Source organism: Myiozetetes cayanensis, unplaced genomic scaffold (genome assembly GCF_022539395.1).
Source record: "Myiozetetes cayanensis isolate MyiCay16 unplaced genomic scaffold, myiCay2020 scf1, whole genome shotgun sequence".
In the NCBI taxonomy this organism is placed as follows: domain Eukaryota; kingdom Metazoa; phylum Chordata; class Aves; order Passeriformes; family Tyrannidae; genus Myiozetetes; species Myiozetetes cayanensis.
The window spans coordinates 46,643,658-46,664,006 of NW_026086604.1; the positions used below are offsets into that span (position 1 = coordinate 46,643,658).

At 39.5% G+C, this 20,349-nt stretch overlaps 1 protein-coding gene across 9 annotated transcripts in view; it reads right to left on the reverse strand.

The window, feature by feature from the left end:
- The window catches only part of GREB1L (GREB1 like retinoic acid receptor coactivator), a 139,037-nt gene that overhangs the window by 51,710 nt on the left and 66,978 nt on the right, over positions 1–20,349 (reverse strand). For 2 of the 9 annotated variants that reach the window (XM_050316335.1, XM_050316344.1), the window contains exons 3-7: positions 13,274–13,433; positions 12,791–12,988; positions 5,142–5,318; positions 2,259–2,435; positions 233–355 (exon numbers count right to left, since the gene is read on the reverse strand). In XM_050316335.1, the coding sequence (XP_050172292.1) occupies positions 233–355; positions 2,259–2,435; positions 5,142–5,318; positions 12,791–12,988; positions 13,274–13,430 (832 nt within the window). In that variant the 5' untranslated portion in view covers positions 13,431–13,433. Of the gene's footprint in view, positions 1–232; positions 371–2,258; positions 2,436–5,141; positions 5,319–12,790; positions 12,989–13,261; positions 13,434–20,349 lie in introns of all 9 variants that reach the window. The other 7 variants (XM_050316323.1, XM_050316327.1, XM_050316303.1 and 4 more) reach the window with 4 other exon arrangements.

A 20,349-nucleotide genomic window follows, 5' to 3' on the forward strand; every position in this document is an offset into this window, starting at 1 on the left:
CAAAATATCATCTGATACTTTTAAACCAACAGTTGTTATGAGGACTAAGCTAACCTTCAGCCTCACCTGGTCTTAATCTTTCCCAAAGCAAATTTTGAAAGGCATCGCCCCCACTGTAATCTATACATGGCTTGAGGTAAACACCCAGTTGTTTACAGCATCCCTGAACCACCAATATCTGAGGTAACTTACCACCCCCAATGGTTATCTTTACAGCACTTTCAGCTCCTACCTGTCTGAGTGAACCCTGATTTGTATCCATTAGCTGATCCACCCTCTGGGGTCGTGGACGGTGACACCGAAGAATTTGGTTTAGCAGAGAGGCTAGCGGCAGATGATTGCCTGCTTCTACATTCTGCAAATGAAGCAGCTACAGTACATATTAACAAGGCCTGCCTTCCAGTTCTAGCAAAGTACAGCAACGCGGTGGCAGAAGGTGACAAAATGTTAAAAGCGCACACACAGCACGTACAACAAACAGCGGCAAACGGCAGCATTCAGTGAAAATACGGATCCCTCAGTTTAGTCCGCTTTGTCTCCTAATTAAGAAAACTTCCCTGGGGGCCACTCAGAGGGCCAGACAAATACAGACCAGATGCTGCAAAATGGCAAGAGCCCTCATTTCGCAGCTTCCAAGAGATTGGAAAGGTATTGGAGATGTCCCAGGAAACACTCAGCGACTTCTGTGGCACAACCTGTATACAAACTGTCGTATGTTGCCCTTTAAGAGGAGAAATTGTGCTGAAACCCAGATTCCTAGTAGGTCTCCACAAACCTCCAGGGAGATCTCAGTGCTCTGAGTGTCTGTCTGGATGAAAACTGAATTGGGGGAGGAGAAAGTCACCTGGAAAATCACACATTAACCCATTTTAAAAGCTGAGACCTAATCAGGTCTTGTTTGAAGAGAAGAGGGTATTTAAAAGCATTTCTCTTCTTCTAAATAGACCTATAATGTAAGTAACAGGTGAAAGGTTACCAGATGGGTGATAGCAATATGTGGATAGAACCTATCAAAATAATGCCCATGAGGTTGATTCTTGGTTGATTTTCCAAACCTGCATGGGTCCTCAGAACAGCTGCGATTAGCAAATGACCCAAAAGTGAAACCAGTATCTGCTTCTCCCACATGTGCATTGCTCCTGAGTGCATTTACCAGGACACACATGAACCCCAGCTGCAAAAGTAAAATAAGATTTTCTTTTTCTGTATTTGGAACTTCACTACCAAATTAAATATTTATGTCGTTTTCGTGAAAAATGCAGTTGAAAAACCACATCCATTCTAAAGCAGTAGTTAATTATACTTGTAACAGAGGAAAGAAGCTGAAGGCAGGTTCCCTTTGAACCACTGACTGATCCAAACTATAATCACTCATACAGCTTGGTGATAACCATCTCTTTCTGGTGTCATGCTGCTATTCACATGAGGATGTGACTCTTCAGATGTCTGCCAGTCCTCCTGCGGAGCTTCTCCTCTCCTCACATCAACCTTTTTGGAACAACAGGGAACAGATCAAACTCTGTCTTTACTGAGTGAGACCACAGGTGAGAAAGTCAGGAGTCTGCATACAGACCAGCTTAGCAGAAAACGAGTAGGAAAACCATTCTCTCCTTGAGTCTTTGCATGGCTCTAGCTCCAAATACCTACACCCTCCAGTAAGAGACCCCATGGCTACCTCGCCTTGGGGTCACAAGTGTAATCTCTTTAGCACGTGACAATATTGCACAGGCTGCTCTGGTAGAGGGTAAGCTCAAGTGTAAAACACTGTAAATGGCAGGAGCATGCAAGTCTTTTCTTTCCCTGAGAGCAGTGACCTGAACTTTCTTAATCTTATGGCATGCTAGTTATCCTCAGGCGTTAGACAGATTGAATTGCACCTGCTAAGATGAATATCAGTGGAAAGCCAATGTTGCAGCTCTGGCTGTGAGTCACCTTGCTTCAGGCACGTAAAAGAATCATCTGATTGAATAACCTTATTTATTCTACCAAGATGACTACACATCCTAAGACAGGCAAATGTAGGGCTCCCGTTGAAAGTATGGGTAGATGGAAGGAGAACTTTTACAATCGCATGGCTACTAGTAAGACTCAAATAAACCTCTTTGGCAAAATCCAGACTTCAGTGAAATCAGTGAGAATTTTTCCTTCAAGCAGTTACTTTTGAATGCATACATTTTCAACAGCAACTTTCAATTTTTCATTCAACATCAAACTAATAATATTTTTAAAAACCCTAATTGAATGGGCACCTTTATTACCTTTCCAGCAAATAAGGGGTCCCTTTGACAGTACACCTTGGGAGCTTCTTACTAGGTAGTACTTTAAGTGCTTCTGCTTCTTTGGCTGAGTAGTTAATTTCAGGTTGATATGGTTGGAAAACTCTGTGAAGTACCGAAATCCTCTTTCTCCACAGCCTATACAATTCCCAGAAAATCCTGGAAGAGTGAAGTAGGAGATATACATACAGATTAAATGTCTGGTACTGTCTGCTAGGAATAAGGCCATTTAACCTACCTGTTAACATCCAGTTCAAAGTGAAGGAGGTGGACGTCTCCAGTCAGACAGCTTCTGCAGACATCCTGCACAGCATATGTGTGTCAGGAAGAGGCCAAAGAGAGCCAGATTTTAGTCTTAGTTTCTCTGAAACTCCACCATCTAACTTATACCAGAATCCTGCCACAAATTTTCAACTCCACACAGTGCAGAGAAGAATAAGTACTTGGCAAAGGGAGAGCTATGATGCCAGGCTGGGAAATTTCCATGAGGATAAAAAATTAGCCATTTTCTCTACATTAAAAAACAATGCATGTTTCAAACTGCATGCATGTGTCTCAAAACAGTGGTTAATCCATAGCAGTAACTTCATGTGACTCAAAACAACCTCTAATAAATTTTCTCAGACACTCCTTACACAAAGCAATTTCCAAGTAAGTTGGACCTTACATCTTATAAAAGTCTTAAAAGCAATCATTTGACATGAAGATTTTCATGGCTAAAGTTAGGAGTGCTTCAGAATAGTTTTAAAAACCTATGACCTTCCATGAAAGTAACAAATTAAGCAACAAAGGCAAAAGACTGCTTTTCTGCAATGTTTCCAACGTGGTTTCACAGAAAGGGGTGCAATTTTGAGTTGAGGTCTGGAGGATAAAATCCAGATTAAGTGTTATAAGCACCCTTGTTTTCCAGTTCCATTCACAGCTGTGTCAATGGGAATGTTGCATATAGATGGCACTAGCCCAAAACTTCATAGAATAAAGCACAGGGCATGTTCTGAAAAGGGTTTGCCTTAAAACCTTTGATGTTTAAATCAGCCCTCTATTATCTAATGCTGAACAATTACACTCCTCTGGCTTACTTGCCATTCTACTCATCTCTGAATTTCTTTCAATCCTTAATGAAGAAATATCCTCTCTGGAACATCAGTAATGATTCATAATAGCTCTAGCAGATTAGATTCCCTCATGAAAATGCTTTAGTTTTATTTGTTTTGGGTTTTTTTCCATTTACAAATCAGTTCAAGATCTGCAGCAGAATCAATTTTTCATCCTCGCTACTATCATTATTTCCACAGTGCCAAGCACCTTGGAGAACACTGGTTCCTACACTCACCTGTCAGCCACATTCATTGTTTTACGAAAAAGATATTCAGTATTTTTGACAAAATGCATTTTCCATAAAATCCTCATTATTTAGGCAACTGTTTTTTGCCTTACTAGGCTTCATTATCATCTTGGATGAGGGTGCCAAGAAGCAGACTTCTTCATCCTGTTTCTCCTGGAATTGAATCATTCTTTCCCTTCTCCCTTGCAACCCATGGGAACTACTGGTGCATCTCCACAGTTGTCAGAAATAGTCATCAGGGTCTCACAGAGCTACTGAGACACTTCTTTGCTCACAGTTACAAAAGTCTAGAGGTATTTAAATACATAACATCAGCAATGCCAGAGGCGTAAGTCACTAGGCTCACTATCAAATTATATCAGAGATGATAGGTTGATACAAAGCTGGGGCAGGGGGGAAGGTACCAACAAAGAAAGCAGTACCACATTTAGCCAGACTAAACACCATCTACCAGTCTACCAGATAGTTCTTATTGATCAACTCCCAACACTTCTCCTACTCAGGAGAGAAGCTCCTCTGAATCCTGGAAGTACACACCAGAGTACCCCATGATCCCACATCCCCAAGCATACCCAGTGAGGGCACATCACACCATAGCTTCTATCTAACTCAGGCCAGTGGGACTTCTGCCTTAGGTCCAAGGGTTTACAGTGTGTAGCAGCATAGTAAATGGGTTTAAGGGAGAAGCAACATTCAAGTAATAAAACCAAGGTGTTTTGTACAGTTACACAAAGTATGGCGTGCTCTGGACCAGAATTTGAGCAGCGTAGTTAAATCAGGGTATTTATCTTTTGCAATACTTTCTTTCCTGTTGAAAGGTCTTTCTGAACACATTCTAAGTAGCACAGTCACTGGAGGGAGAAATGAGAGAGTAAATTCAAAACAGGCTAAAGGAGCCAAAATACATTAAATCATTTTTACTAGCCTGTTAAAATGTGTACCAGCTGTGACCCAGGCAAGAAATCTAGGTGCACATATGCCTGTCTTCAATCACCAAGGAGTATTCTTATATTAAAATTTTAAAGATCATAAATGTAACTTATTATGACATAATTGGTGGGGTTTTTTTCCCTGTGTATTGAATTTTGAGAAGCAAATTACTCTCAAAGGTCCTACTAAGAACAATGTTCCCAGTGGAGCCAAGGGCAGAATTTATCCCTTAATCCACAGAAAAACAGATAGTTCATCTTCAATACTTGCATGAGCATATTTTTTCTTAAAAGAAAGTGCTGTAAGCTTCACTGGAGATAGAGTATATGGATAGTTCACATTTAGAATGCCAGGGCTACAATTGACTTCTGCCCACACAGAAGTCACCAAGATATCAATTGTGGTTAATTGCAGAACTGGGCTTGTTTTATAATGGGCTTTTAAGGTAGGTTCGTCTACAGATTTAATTTCATTATATCAATCCTCAACTATTTCTAATAGAGGTTATTAGCTGAAATTACTTTGGATAATTTTGAACGGACTTTTTTCTCTGAATTATTATGGCACAAAGAAAAACAAAAATCTCTTACCTAAAAGTGCATTTTTTCCATGATCATCTGGCAAAAACCGCTTGTCAACAGCACAGACTAGAATGTGCTCAGGAAGGTTGGGAGATTTGGCTCCTACTAACAGGAAGCCTGCTGGGATATCGATTTGCTCCATGCACAGAGATACTAACCGTAAATCCTTGCCTGCTTGACAAAAACCTATAAAACAAAGCAAAAGAGATGATAACTCTTCAAAAGATTTCATTTCGTTTTCTTCTTTTTATGAGTTAAAAAAGCAATTCGACGCTGTAACTGGGAATTTTAATATATCCTTTTCAAAGGAAAGAGAGGAAATTCAGATAGCATCTCATCAGATCCACTAGCTCAGCGTTTCACAGACAATAGATAACTGTGAGTTATATATAGATATATATATCCAGGTAATAGAGATACTGAACACATACAGGCACAGAAGATATTTAAGTGTCCAAGCACTAGTTTACAGTCTTTTCAAGAGAAATAATGCTGTCTTTCTTGCTTGTAACAGGCTGGCATCAGTACATAAACACCATTAAGTAATACAGAGGAATGATAAAAATTGATGAAATTCCAGCAAATAAAAGATGAATTCACTAGTTTTAGAGATGGACACCATGTTTTCTCTAAATCTTCAACTAAATCTCCTGAAGTCTCAGTGGACTACATGACTTGCATGTCTTCAGTTAGGTTTTTCCCCACCCAAATACACATATGCCCATGAAATAGAGATGTGAGGTTGCTCCTTGTGCTTCTAGTCAATGTAGAGCTAAAACCAGCAACAGACATGGGCAAGGCTGCGGACCTGAGCAAGCATCCATCTGGTCTTCCATATCCTGCAATGAACAGGTAGCAGGCTGGGTCACACAAAAAGCACAGCAAGGCAGCCCAGAGCACTGTCCAGCACCCCAGTGGGGCCCTAGGGAGCTCAGGACTCAAAATGAGCTGGGCAGGTTGAATGAGACAACTTAATGCAAATTGCAGGACTTCTGGCGGTACAGCTGGTCCAATCTTTTGCTCAAACCAAAATCAGCTGCAAAGTTAGATTTTTTGGACTAAGTAATTTACAATAACATTCAAAGACTCTCCCATTAGCTTCAACACTGGACTTACAAGGATCAAAATCACATTCCACTTTTTTGTACAACTCCATCTTATTAAGTTTATTGAGTAATTTCTTCTCTCAAGAAAGGAAAGGACAGGTGTGAGTGAAAGCAACAGCCATGTGACTTCCTCCACAGGAATGGATATGATCACACTAGGCTTTCTAATTTCCCTTAGGCAAAAGTCAGTGAAAGCACTACCAAGTTTCATGAAGAACCAGACTCTTTTGTTGTGTTCTCCTCCCATTCACACTTCTCCAGCTGCAAGATCAGCGCTACAGTCAGGCCTCACACATCTCCCAGCAGCATCTGGCAGAATCCCCCCACTGCTTCAGGATATCCAAAGGCATCACACATTTACCCAGTGACTACCTCTCTTCTGCTACAACCATAGAAATATCATAACACAGACAACACATGCATACATCTGCATGAATCAGTATTTCAAAATTAAGGAAATTATAATCACAATAATCAATACTACTGTTAAAAACAAACACATCCAACTAAATTTGAAATTACTGTAAAATCTATTAAGACTTTAGTCATTAATATACGTATTACTTACACTTAACTGAAAATATTATTCATGTAGTCCTTACTCAACACAGAAATTTTAAGGGAAAAAAAAAGCCCCAAACCAAACCACTGGAGAAAGACACTGTTTAAGCATTTGGTAACACAACACGATCACAGCTTAACCAAGAGCCACTCACCCATTATTAATATGTACATCTGCACTGCTCCTGTGCTAAAACTTAAGAGTTTAAAACTCCTTCAAAAATTATGGAAGATAATGTTCTTTGGTTTTATCTCAAAACTGTAGCAGGCACAGAGCATGTGCAAAGTGGAATGCACAGAAGCAGCTAGCATGAATCTCCTGGCAAGCAGCAGCTTGCTGAAAACAGGGTCCAGTACAGGTTCAGTCTTGTGCCTACACCCAGAGTCTGTTGAACCAGTTCTTGACTTAATAGTTTCTTCAGTTCTTCAGTCAGCTCAGTTCCAGCAGCAGCTCATTTGAGCTGAGAGCTGTCTTGGATTCTCCCTCACACATGCCTTTTTCCAGCCAATGAATTAAAATGAAGTGCCTAAAGTTTTCATGTATGAATCAATGGATTATAACAATAACTTATCACTAAGAAGCTATATATGTTTTAGGAGGAAAGTATTAAACCAGCATATTTAAAGTAAAATGTATTCTTTTCTGATTAGATGCCATTTGATCTTTGCATGTAAATTCTTTTTAAGGTGTGTTCTTTAAAAACATATTGATCTTGATCAAATAGAAGGGTAGGCACCAGGATAAATATTATGTAATCTTTTCATTGTAATTCAGAAGAAACAGTTAGAGATAAACCTAGGGAAAAAAACTCCCTTATATTCAAAATAAAAATTGCTTATTCAAATGTTTATGCCATTTGGGTGTTATGGCCAGAATTTTCAAAACTGACCTTAAATTTTTAGGCATTCAGTGAAATCTGAGTAGTTAACATGCTTAGAAAATACCTCCCTATGTCTAGATTTAAAATAGGAAAATTACCCACTGCTGACAATGTGGGCAAACAGGAAATCTGTAGATAAGTATTATGAAACAGCATTTCAAGACAAACTGAAAACTGTGCTTTTACACAATGAATTTCTAGCTTTGCCTCTACCTAAAAGTGTTCAGGAAACACCTAGAAGCACAAACGGTGACCAGTAAGAGGCTTTTGAATGAATTGTTAGCAATAGTGACACCAAAGACACCACAGAAAGCAGGATTTTGGTTATCAGTGTTGTTATATGTCAATAGAGGAGTACACAATGCTTTCAGAAGGAGTACACAACGCTGAGAAGGCTGAATATCATATATCATATAAGAAGGTTAGAGCCTCTTGGGATGTCCCAAGAGGACACTCTTTTGTGCCCTCTTTTGATGTTCCAGTGAAGTGAAGCAGTGCTCCACAACATCTGAGATGGAAGCAAAGAGACAGCTATTATCCAGCCTAGAAGCAAAACAACTTCAGCTACACTTGAGGGGCTTCACATCAGCATTCTGCATTGAGTCCTCAGTGGGAGAAGGTACAGAAAAACCCTAAGAAAGACACCACAACATCTTAAGTTGACACGAATTACTCAGTAACATCTTAGCAGCAGGCACTGAAACAAACTGATGCATCTCAGTCTGCTATCATGGCAACAGCAGCTTCTTATCTGAGAGGCTGTAGGTCTGAACATGTTAAATATTCTCCATCATTTAGGATGGAGGATATGTAGGACTGTACTGTAGAAATGCTGCATCCTACCTAATGTGCAAACAATACCTGCGATTTACCCTCTATATCATCTTTTACTTTGCCCAAAGTTTTCTCAGGCTCCTTCCATGCTCCACTTCCTCCTTGCACAATCTCCTTTGTCATCCTCCTCTGCTTTCCTGTTGGAGACATCTCTGGATCAGAGAGGTATGCATGCGTAGACTGGCTGGCCACCACATGCCTCTGTAATGTTCAGACTGTGTGAGAGCTATAATTACTTTTCTGCCAGAGGGGTCTTAAATCTGGGGACGCCCGATGTCATACAACCAGCTCCTGAACTTCACAAATCTTCATTACTTTTAGGACCTCTACCTCTGTGCCAGCACCAGCAAAAAGCAGCTACAGGTGACTGCCAAAACCTTGTTTTCTGAGGGAGCGGGACATGAAACAGGGCTGACACTAAACTGTTTCCTCCGGCTCCCCTTCTGCAGAGTGAAAGGGATCCCGATGGGTGAGCAGTGAGAAAAGGCAGTACAGACAGAGCCTCCATGAGCTCTTCTCTTGTTTGGTCAACAGCTGCCACAAGAGAAACAGGCAGGTCTGCAGAGCTTGGTCAGGTACAGCTGGGGCTTACTTCCATCAGGAGATAGGGACAAAGCAAATCTGCTTCTGTGCAGTAAAAATCTTGAATTTTCCTTCAGAGACACACAGATGGTATACTTCAAGAGCCCTTCATTATCATTCTTTCCCTCTGCTTTTGGAGCTGAAAAGAACTCTTTTAGGTTTCTGCTGCTTTTTGAAACTGAATGAGGAAATTCCACCCAAAACACATTGATTTGGAAGCAAGTAACTGACTGTGGGGAGAGAAAGGGGGGATTAATCCCTCTCTGAGTTACAATGTCTTTTTCTAACTAGTAAGCAACACTGAGGCATCAATATTATTTACTTTTCTGTTTTGCAAGATTTCTCACTGATAGTTAATTATCTGTTAGAAATAACCATTTTCACATTAGGAAAGACAAGACACAGTGCCTCAGTACTTGCAGAACCTGTGTTGTCCGTGTTTAACACTTAAAACATGCAAAATCCATTTGCATTTCATAACTATTCATTTATAATTGTGTTAAGTTTCTAAGTCAAGAGCACTAACACATCCAACTCCTAGGAAAAAAGAATGGCACTTCAGTGTTGCATTTACTTGTGTACCGTTTATGGACATTCAAGTACAAAGAAGAGAAAACTCATGAGCCACTAAACCAAATCACTTCTCCTTATGAGATTTTTTTTGACAGGTAATAGTAAGAAGCAAAAGCCCAAAGCTGAGCTGCTCCATTAAAAAAAATAAATCATCTTCTCACAGGATATCAGCTTTGTTTCAAATGAAGAACAGGTACTTATATTCTGATTCAAGATTTGCAAATACCAAGAGCAGTCACCAAAAAACCACAAGTACAATGGCTTTTACAGACATTATCTGCATTTCTTTGAAGGAAAATTCACTAGTTTTTGCTTCTGAGAAGCGTATTTGCATTCTCTAATGTCACTTCATTTAAAGTAATCCAGTCCCACCTTCCTGAAAATGAAAATATATCCCCACATCTGTCAACACCCAGAAGTGTTGGAATCTTCTTAAAAATTAAATTTGTATATATCCTTCCTTTCCGCACCATAACAAGAAGAGGTCTCCATGTGGGGTACCAGCCTGTTGTTTCACTGTAATAAAGGGGTATTTGCATAAGGAATTAGCTTCCAAGAATTGCATACGAATTACAGGTCACTGTCACTCGCCATTGTAACCTCACAGTAAGTGATCAGGTGTTAAGTACCTGCTTACCTAATTGCTTCTGAAACTACCTTGGCCTTTCTTTAAGCATCAGGTAAATTGAGGATTTACTAACAAAAGGAAGGTGATACTATTTTGTTTCCCACAGCTTGCATAAAACGTTATTCCACAAATTAGAAAGAAGCTCCTTTTAAAGCTACAGCAAGCAAGTGGTTCAGAACAGCTTCGTGTATTATTTTGTTGCCTATTTGAGGTACCCGTATGAAAATGAAGAATTATTTTTCTCAAAATCCTATTTTCATGGAAGGTGTAAATTAGTTACCAAAGTTTCTGTTGAGCAGGAAAAAAAACTCCCTGAAAAGAAGTGAATTCCTTTTATGACTAATAGTAAGGCAAGTGGCAAATGCAGTTGCTCTTTCCACTGGGCTAAAGAGAGTTAAGGGATATAATATCACCACCAGTTGAGAAGGATCCTCAAACAAACTGTCACTCTTGAGGCACTTATTTTTTTAACCCTCAAATAAAGGCAATAATTTCTATTTTCTGCACCCAAGTGACTGACAAAGCCATTTGAATAAATCAGCAAATCACCACAGAAAATAATATTATGGTTATGGCACACATCCCAAACTCAGGAAAAGCAAACAGCAGAAATACCTTAAAGGAAAGAAAGATTTCACCCCATCCCCTCTAAAAGGTGGGAGACAGGTTTTACAGCAACCAGAGCAGGTTCTAGTCACCAATATTTTGCTCTTGGATAAGCAATTAAATACAAGCTTATTTTAAAGTATCCAAGCAAAGTGAATCCAATTATTATATCAATATTCTTTAATATTTTCATTATATTGTTTGCTTTCCAATTAAATAACTGAGATAAGGGACTTAAGCAATAGCAGTGATCCTGTCTTACATCTCTGGAAGGGCATATTCATGCAATGAAAGATAAGCTATCAGATTGATATCTTGCTGAGATATGGTCTGTAGTGTCAATGTTTGGGAACTTGTGTGTTATAAACACTTAGGTAAAACTGTCCTAGCAGTATTTGGAAAAAAATGCATGCAAAAACATTGCTTTCTTAAATCAGAGAACACTGAAGAGCAAGGTAGATTTTGTAAATTCAGAATGGTAATCTTAACAATGAGTAAAGAACAATCCTGAAATTCTGCAGATGTAACACAGGGAACTTTCTTCTAGAGTGACTTGATCATAAAAGTCTGATAGATAAAAATCAAAACACAGAACTCCGCCTGGAAGATCAGATTTTTCCAGAACATGCTAAAAAGCTTAATATTACATATATATGTAGATGAGCACATTTAATGTAACTGGGCATAATGTTGTGACATGCAATATGTAGCCACAGCAGAGAAGTCTGCACTGCCATGAGTGCCTGACAGCCGAGCACCTCCTTGCAGTGCCATGTCAGAAAGAGCAGCTGTACAAAACAATCCTGACCAGAGGTGGCAAAGGTACTGCTCCTGCTCTGCACAGCAGATTTTGTAGATTTTATTGATGCTTGTCCTCAACTGCGAACACCTTCCTAGGAATACATCTTTTCATACTTTTTCCTTTTCTTTCCCCTCCAAAAATGTCAAAGAATTACCACCGATGAGTTCTTACTTCTGTCACTGCATATAAGCATACACTTCAGCAAGGTACAAAACCATTTTACAAATTACAACTTTCGATGTACTCTGCACAAGGAATCCCAAGATTCAGGAGTATATTGAATAAAATGTCAAGAAGGGCTTTTGGACCTGGTGGGAACAGATGCTTGTTTTCAAGGGGGATGTTTTTATGAGAAACACATCTAATAAATATGACTAGATCTTCCTTCTATGAGGAAGTTAAACCTTCAGAATAGAACAATTATAGGGTAAGATGAAGAACTGATTACATCAATTTTACTTCGTCCAAGTAGGTATATGTATAATGATCTGACCCTTTCTTTAAAAATTTAAAACCAACAAAAAATACAGTACTGTCAACAATTTTCCTCATCTTGAGCAACAATCAGGTCAGCTCAAGGGAAGCAAGCAATGGCCAGCAGGCACGTGGGGAAGACAAAACAGACAAGCTTCCTCTACCAACCCCTCTTATCACCTTGGTAGCACAAAGTACAGCAACCCTTTTCTCCATTTTCTTTTTCCAAATTCTGTCTTCTGCCCATGGAGGTAACTAAATCCAGCTTTGCCAATGTTTCTGAGAATAATTTAGGCATAGACTGAGAACCAGCCATACTGATGCCAACTTAGGTAACCTCTCTGAGGACAGTAAACCAACAATAACCACAGAAAATAAAGGAAGGGCTTTCAGAAACTAATCAAGGGCCACAGCCAGTCCTAGACACTGCTTTCAAGTAACAAATTACACTTTATGTCCTGAAACAAGTCCTCCTAATTCATATCTTGTCAGATTTAAGGCTTTGACTATAAACTGTATTTTCAGACCTTCTAGCTCAAGAGTTTCCAACTGTAGAGAATGCACATTAGAATTAGTTGTAAAGATCGTACAATAAAAAAAAGGATACCAACCATCAGTAGTGCAAGACCCTTCCGGGGCAGGTTTTTGCGAATATGGGATTGGTGGACTACTTGAATCTGACATGTCTTCATCCTCCTCTTCATCTTCCATTTCATTAACAGTTTGGTTGGCAGAAAAGTCCAGGTTACCATTTTGTGAATAGCGATGTACTAACTCTTTATCCAACTCTTCCACCTTTGGCTTTACATCTGAAGAAGAAAAATAAAAAAAAAGAATAAAAGCTAGGAACAAAAAATTTGAAAATTAATTTTTTTCAACAGTACTTGCATTTAACTCCTTTTAAAATAACCAGCATGCCGTTTTTTCTCCTTAATGATGCCCCAGATTCAGATTTTGTGTCACACAATGAAGTTCTGTGCAGTTTTTTCTTTTCCTTTTTTTTTTTTTTTTTTTTTTTTTTAAAAAAACAAAACACATCCCACCCTTTTCACACAGAGAAAAACAACTGAAATGTGCCATACTTTCACGGTTACCTTCCGGCAAGAAAGGAGGCTGGTCAGGATCCAGGTACAGCTGTGAGAAGATCGGCCGGGGCACAACGCTGCTACATCTCAGAGAAGCTTCTATAGAGTTATGAAGAGCTTCTTCAAATCGGGCAGATTTTAGTTGCCCTGCATATGAGTTCCCCATGATCTAAAAACAAAAAGGAAACAGCTGATAAGGGGATGGGAAAGTGTACAGACAATTTACAAACGAAGGATGGGGTCTTACTATCATCCACCATGTCAGTGATATAAAGCTTGCAAGAAAATATGCTATGAAAACAACACCTCTAACTAGTATTACATGTCCATGTTTCTCTCTCAATCTCTCCTTCTTTTCCAGTAAGCTTTTAGCACATTTCCACTGACACTGCTCTGTGTCTTTTGTGTACATGGCCTCTCAACAGCCTCAGGAACCTGCCTGGTATAAAAATTAATGGAGGGTAGATAAAATCATTATTATCAGGGCTTTTTTAGGACATTCAGAGCAGGATACAGAGAGGCACAATAATACACAGAAAAAAATTTTTAAAAATCAAGTTGGGCTTCATCACTTGTCAAACAGTGTGTTTACACGATTTTACTTGTCAATATGCCATCATTTGTAGAGAAGCAATACACAGAGACATCCAGTAACTTGAATTTTTGATCCTGTTAATATTAACTGAAACTACATGGAAGCTCTATCTTTTCAGAGTCTTCACCTCTTGTCTTCAGTGTAACACTATGATTTACATGTAGTCTGATCCATCAAAGGACCTAATCATACTCTTACAACAAAGGATGTAAGTAAAGAAAGAGAAATAAATAACTTCTAAACCATATGCAGCAAATACAGTGAAATGTCTTTATTTTAAATTATGCTTTACACTAGTACAGTGATAGCAGTCTCTTAAATATTCTCTTAATTAATATTTCTGTTTATATCAATGATGAATTTATTAACTTTATTAAATATTCAAGCATAAACAGAACTGTAGATCATTTTTTCTCCTTGGATGACATTTCACAGCCCACTGACTGCTGTATTCGTGCACCCAGCACTAGGATGCAGACTCATAAATGTAAACATTCAGTAACAGGATAGCCATGGAAGGTTTTAAAATGAGCTAAGACAGACTCACTGAAACCTGAAATTTTCCAGTTTACTAGATCATTATACCATATGACATTTGTTCCAAAGAACAGCAATCTAACAGTTTTCAATATTCTCAATACAAAACTGCACTGTCAGAGAAATTAATTTCAACAAAGTTTTCCCCAGTTAAATCAATAGATAGAAAAGTACAAAGCCTTATAACATTATCTTTGTACTTCCCTTCACTAGATGTCACCTAGCCCTGACCATGAAGGGACCTTGGTCAAGAAGATAAGTTGGCATTTTGAAAACCTACAGCTCCACTTCTGCTTTATCACTCAGTTGCTCAAGGTCCTCAGGGCACATAATTATGACAGCCACTTCCAGCAGCATTTGAGGTCTGCTGGTGTAGACAAATATTTGAGAGCTAAATATTGCTATTTTACTGGATACATAGACACAAATCAAACCTAATTCATCACCTCTAACCTGGAAGGGAGGCTCATTCCCTGTTCAGTCAGAAACTTTACGCAACTTTGGGAAAATAGTTCCCCATCTCTCACTTAGATTGGTTTTTAATAAATTTTGTGGCAACTGAAATTCCCTGACCCAACCAGAGACAATACAAGATAAACACAATTTCTTAACATGACACATTCTGCCATTTCAGCAATAAAGTGCTTCAGAAAAGTAGATTCTCTTTTTTCTTCTATAAATTTTCACTAAATTTGGAAACGGTCGGGACTGTGTACAAACACAAAACTACAGAGTGAGATAGGGAAAAGTCATGATGAAGCAGTATTAAGGCTGCAGTACACTAAAGCCTGTCAGATGCCTTTGAACAAAGAATTGATAAAAATCAGCTAAGTGACTGAAATCGTGATTTTACTGAAATCAGTGATACTTCCATAAATGTCAGTGAAAACATGACAAACTATTATATCAATAAATTTCATGCCATAAAATCTCATTTCTGTGCCATTTATGTCAGTTGTGATGTGCTTAAGATTTCAGGTATGTATTCAAATGAAAAGTCTTTAGTTAAAATGCCATAATAAAAATTAATTAATCTTTAAGAATCAGAATTTCTGCAGCATATCATCTGCCTGCAGTCTGTTCATCCTCCATGTTTTTTACAACCTACATGTTGTATACAATCCATGACAACAATTTTAATTTTGACGGCAAACTATTACTAAAACATAGGAGGCACACAGCACGAAGGCTGGTGAGACAAGGCTATTTAATTTGCCTCCCTGGAATCTACGCAAGGAGACTTGCCTGTGGGTGGGGACTGTCGCAGGTTTACCTGAGAAAGCTGGTTGATGTCACCGGAGGACGTTTGTAGCTTGCCAAGAGAACACAGGGTTGTAGGAGGAAACGCCAAGTAAAGCTCAAGAACCACAACTTGTGTGAGCACTTGTCCCTGCAGCATGGAAGCAGGGAGCAGGAGACAAGGCTTGTCGGGGATGTGCTTGTGCTGGGCAAGAAGGGGCAGGCAGAGGGACCAGAGGGCAGAGTGGTCCCGGGTCCTGCTGTGCGGCAGGGGAGGCTGGGAGCCCTGGAGAACAGCATGGGGCAGCTGATTTCCTAACACCGCCTGAGGCCATTAGGGCAGCTGGCCTCATCTGGAGTTCAAGGGAGCGGGGGGGGGAGAGCAGGGGGCTTTCCTTCTGCAGGGGAGAGGAGGTGGCAGGACGCTCCAGCGGTGAGCTACTGCCTGGTTCAGGTTGTGGCACCTTGACCCAGCCTCCCCAAAAGCCAGGAGCACCGATTCAAGGCAGTAACGCCGTGTTTCTGCTTTTGATTCCATCCCTAAGTGCCTGGTGCAACTAGGAAGCACTTCAGTTTCCTCCTCCCGGTGCAAATGGGAGATAGCTCCCAGTGAGCACACCTCAGCAGCAGCAGGGGACACAGCAGAGCAGAATGTGTTTTAAACATGCTCAAATGTGCTGAGGGCGCTTGAGGAGGCAGCAAAGAGTATGGAGGAAAAATAAATCGGGGCAATTTGAAGGGAGAGGGGGGAAAAAAAAAGATGAAAAATCCATTTCTGTTATTAACACATGTATCTGCCATATCTGCATTTAAATGTGACCAAACCTAATTATTTAACATAACTAAATTAATGCTCATTGTTAAAACTTATCCGAATTATACGTCTATCCAACATTCCTATATGAAGTCATTTAATAAAAACAAAACAAATACACCAAGCCCTGCTGCTTTCTAGAGTGACATTAAGGAAAGTTTTTCTTAAAATTCTTCACATCTGATGCATCAGTAAGCTCAGGAGGATGTGAGATATTCCATGGCTGAATGCAGCTGAGGTGATCTGATGCAGTGTCTGAGAGGAAACGGAGCTGGACTTGACTCAGCAGCTCCTCCCCGATCTCACACGCTTGTTTTTATGCCCTCAGCACTGACACATCAGTACTCACCCTCATGTCCACTGTCCTATACCCAGCAACACTGCATCAATCCATGCTGGAGCCTGCCTTCATGCACGGAGAGATTTCTATTTTTTTCACCTGCACAGCTGGAAGGAAACCAGTGTAATTCTTAAGTTTCCTGCTTCTCATGGCAACCTTTTGAGGTCTGTTTTGGATTGAACTCCACAGAATCTTCCCCATCACCATAACAAGGGAGGAAGTTCAATTTGGCAACAGCCACTCTCAGGCTTCCCCTCTACCTCACCAAATTTGCCACTCTACACAGGCAATTTTTATTACATCTCCTTAAAACTTACTGTGGAGATTAGAAGACACTATTAAAACAGAGTAATTTCAAAATTAAATCTACAGTAAAACATAAAGTAACAATAGGACGATTTCCTAAAATTTAGATCACCTGCACCTCCAGGCTCTATCACAACTCAGGGTACTTCTCTGCAATGATTCAGATACTAAGGCATCCTGATTACTTCCTAACACATCTCCAATACTGCTATGCTTCTTCAAAGCAGATTTCCCAAGCCCACTTCAAGTCTTCTTTGCAGTGGCCCATCACTGAACTAGAGGATTAAGTGTGAGATTTGCTAGAGTGAGAGCTGCCTTACAACAGAGCTAGAAGGCATCCCTCACATCTCAGTCTGGCTCCTTACAAAGATACATGAACAAGGAAATCGTGAAATTCCTCTAACCTGACCACAAGTAAGAAAGTACCCATGTTACAGCTTTTAATAAAAAAACTAATATGGGCATTCACTATGGAAAGCAAAACTATGATTACTGTGAGTTTCCATCAAAGCAGATAGAAATGGAAGTAACAAAAGCAAAATTTCAAAGAGGATTGATTTTAACACTGCATTACTTAACTGTGTGGTGAAGGACCCAGGGAAATTCTGATCATTTGTTCAAACCCAGAAGCTGAACTTACAAGAAAACCTTGTCAATTCAAGCAAATAATCTTGGTCCATGTGGTCATCCAGGTTTCAAAAGACCTATGCAGAAACATGATACAGGATATTCAAGAAGAACCAGAGCCCAGGTCCAGCAGACTTGTAACACTTGTAAACACCACCCACTTCTAGTTAAGAAAATAGGTGACTGTGGTCATTTACATACATACCACAAAAAAATAACTTCTGAAAAGTGGATTGTTTCTCAGCAACTCTTGAGAGCCAGAACTGCACACTGAGTTGAAGGCTCTGCTAGTAAAAATATAATCAGATCATTCAGTACACCAGATACCACATATTTGGCCTCCAGGTGGGTCATGACCCCAGAGACTTTAAAGGAGAGGAACTGAACTGGAGGATGAGGGAGGGGGTGAGTGTTGTTGTTATGGCTTAAAGCAATTTCACAATTACCTGATAGTGAATGATGAATCTGATGCAAACACCCTCCATTAAGTCAGCTCTATCAAGTCCTTACTTTGTGTTTAACCTAATAATGTAATTGTGTTCTCCAAAACACATAATCTGGCTTCTGATCTGGCCTAACCCCACAGGAAAGTTTTCTCTTCAAAGGAAAAGAAAGCAAGTTCCTTCACAAAGGCACTGCTGGGCCCATCAGAGCTTCTGTATCTCAAAGGGTTATCTCAGGCAAAGAGAGACCAGGCATCTCTTTGCACTGTAGAATTGTTTGGAAACTGGTTGCTTCAGGTACAGCTAGCATTTTTTATTATTTACATAATTCTCATTCAGTTTCTGGCAGTATTATTTTTCCCATTAGAGCATCGCTAGGATGTATCATGAACATGCATGGAGCAGAAAGGATGTCAGTTAACAACGACAAAAACGAATGTATATCCTGATTACAAGTGTAGACATCAAAGTCAGAAGTCCATGCACAGAATTAACTGTAACATTCAGTGGGGAAGACCTATGTGGGAGTCAATACAAGACTGCAAGGTGGAGTAGTCTCCTTAACAGATCCATTATCTCATAACCTTTGTGAGATCCCTTCCTCCCCTCCAGTCCTTTCAGGATCCTGAGATTCTGACCCCGCTTTTTGTCTCGGTTAGGGATATTTACACTCAACTTCAAAAGAGCTTACAATCTTACGTTGCAAGTGACAGATAACTTGTTCACAACATCTTTCAAGAAAAATGAATTAGCAGTTTGCACTGACTCTATTTACAGTGCAATTTCCTTTCATTTTTATTTTTCATTTTATTTCAAAGAAAATATTGTTAGCATCCAACACCATTTAGAATCTCCTCTTTCGGTCAGATGTTGCCACTGCTGTATTAGAGGAATGGGAAAGATCAAGAACCCCTATTTTTTTTTCCTGACAAGGTTCTTCCTCTTACTGCTCAATTAATAGTACCTGTACTTGGAGTATTACATCAGATTGTCCGGGATTTGGACAGTTTTCTTGGGTAGAAACAGACAAATGCATACAAAACAGAGCTACATGCAGGATGGTGGAATAGGGCAGCTGTTTACCCACAATATGAAACAGCAAATCAAAAGTGGTGTTAACATGGAGGCTGCTATGCTCTTACTGCTCCATCCCTTCACATCAAGACTATTCCCACAGTCCTCAGGCACAGCTCACAAAACCATAAACATAGTAGAGGTAAAATTAACACCTGAATGCAGCATGGTGTTCTTAAGTTGAATTTATATTAATGAAGCTATCGACTTCAAATCACCCCCAAATACTACAAAAATTAAGTTTGGATTGCATTTTTAAAAGATCAGTGATCTAGGAGTTTTAGCTTCACAGAATAATACAGCAGTGACCACAGAATCATAGGATCAACCAGATGTAACACTGAGGCCAAAAAAAGAAAACCACCAAGAAGTAGAAACTGAACTGCAAGCTCATTTTTTTTTACCTAGAGTTTGAAATTTTTTTTTAGTTCTTTTTAAGTGTTGCCTACTGAGCTATACACTCAAAGAGGAGTTTGCAACTGCAGTCAAACACAGAATATATTGAGAGGTGCAATGGTACAAAAGTCACTGCAAGTTAAGCTCAAGTTTTACAAAATGGCAGCTCAGTATTTTTAAGTTACAAGGTCAGCACTTGTATTTATTACCTAACATGGTGCATATTCCTTCATCTTTCAAATGTTCTGATAATACTCTCCCAGAACCTTTAGTTCTGATCTTTTTCTAAGCCTGAAGTTTTAAAACACTATTTTAGAGTTAAGTCTGTATAATTAGAATCAACTACATAAATCTAAAACCTTAAAGTCAGTTGTTCTTATCTCCAAAATGGAGCTCAAAGTAATTTGTCAAGATTGCTGCACATGAGACTTCGTGAGAAGAACTGTAAAGGCCTTGCTTTACTTTTCTCCAGGTTATGGCTCTCACTCAGAAAAAAAAAATCCAAATATGTTGAACTCATATGGCACAGTGCAGTCAGTGCACTGGGGCTGCTCAACACATTCCTCTAGTGAGGACTGAGATGATTTTAGATTAAGCATGTGCTAAACTTCATTTGATGCCATTTCCTCAGAAAACTGATGCAACAAGCAGATGAAAGAAAACCTCACTACTTCATGTATGCAAACTCACTTACATGGAGAACTGGTTTCTCTT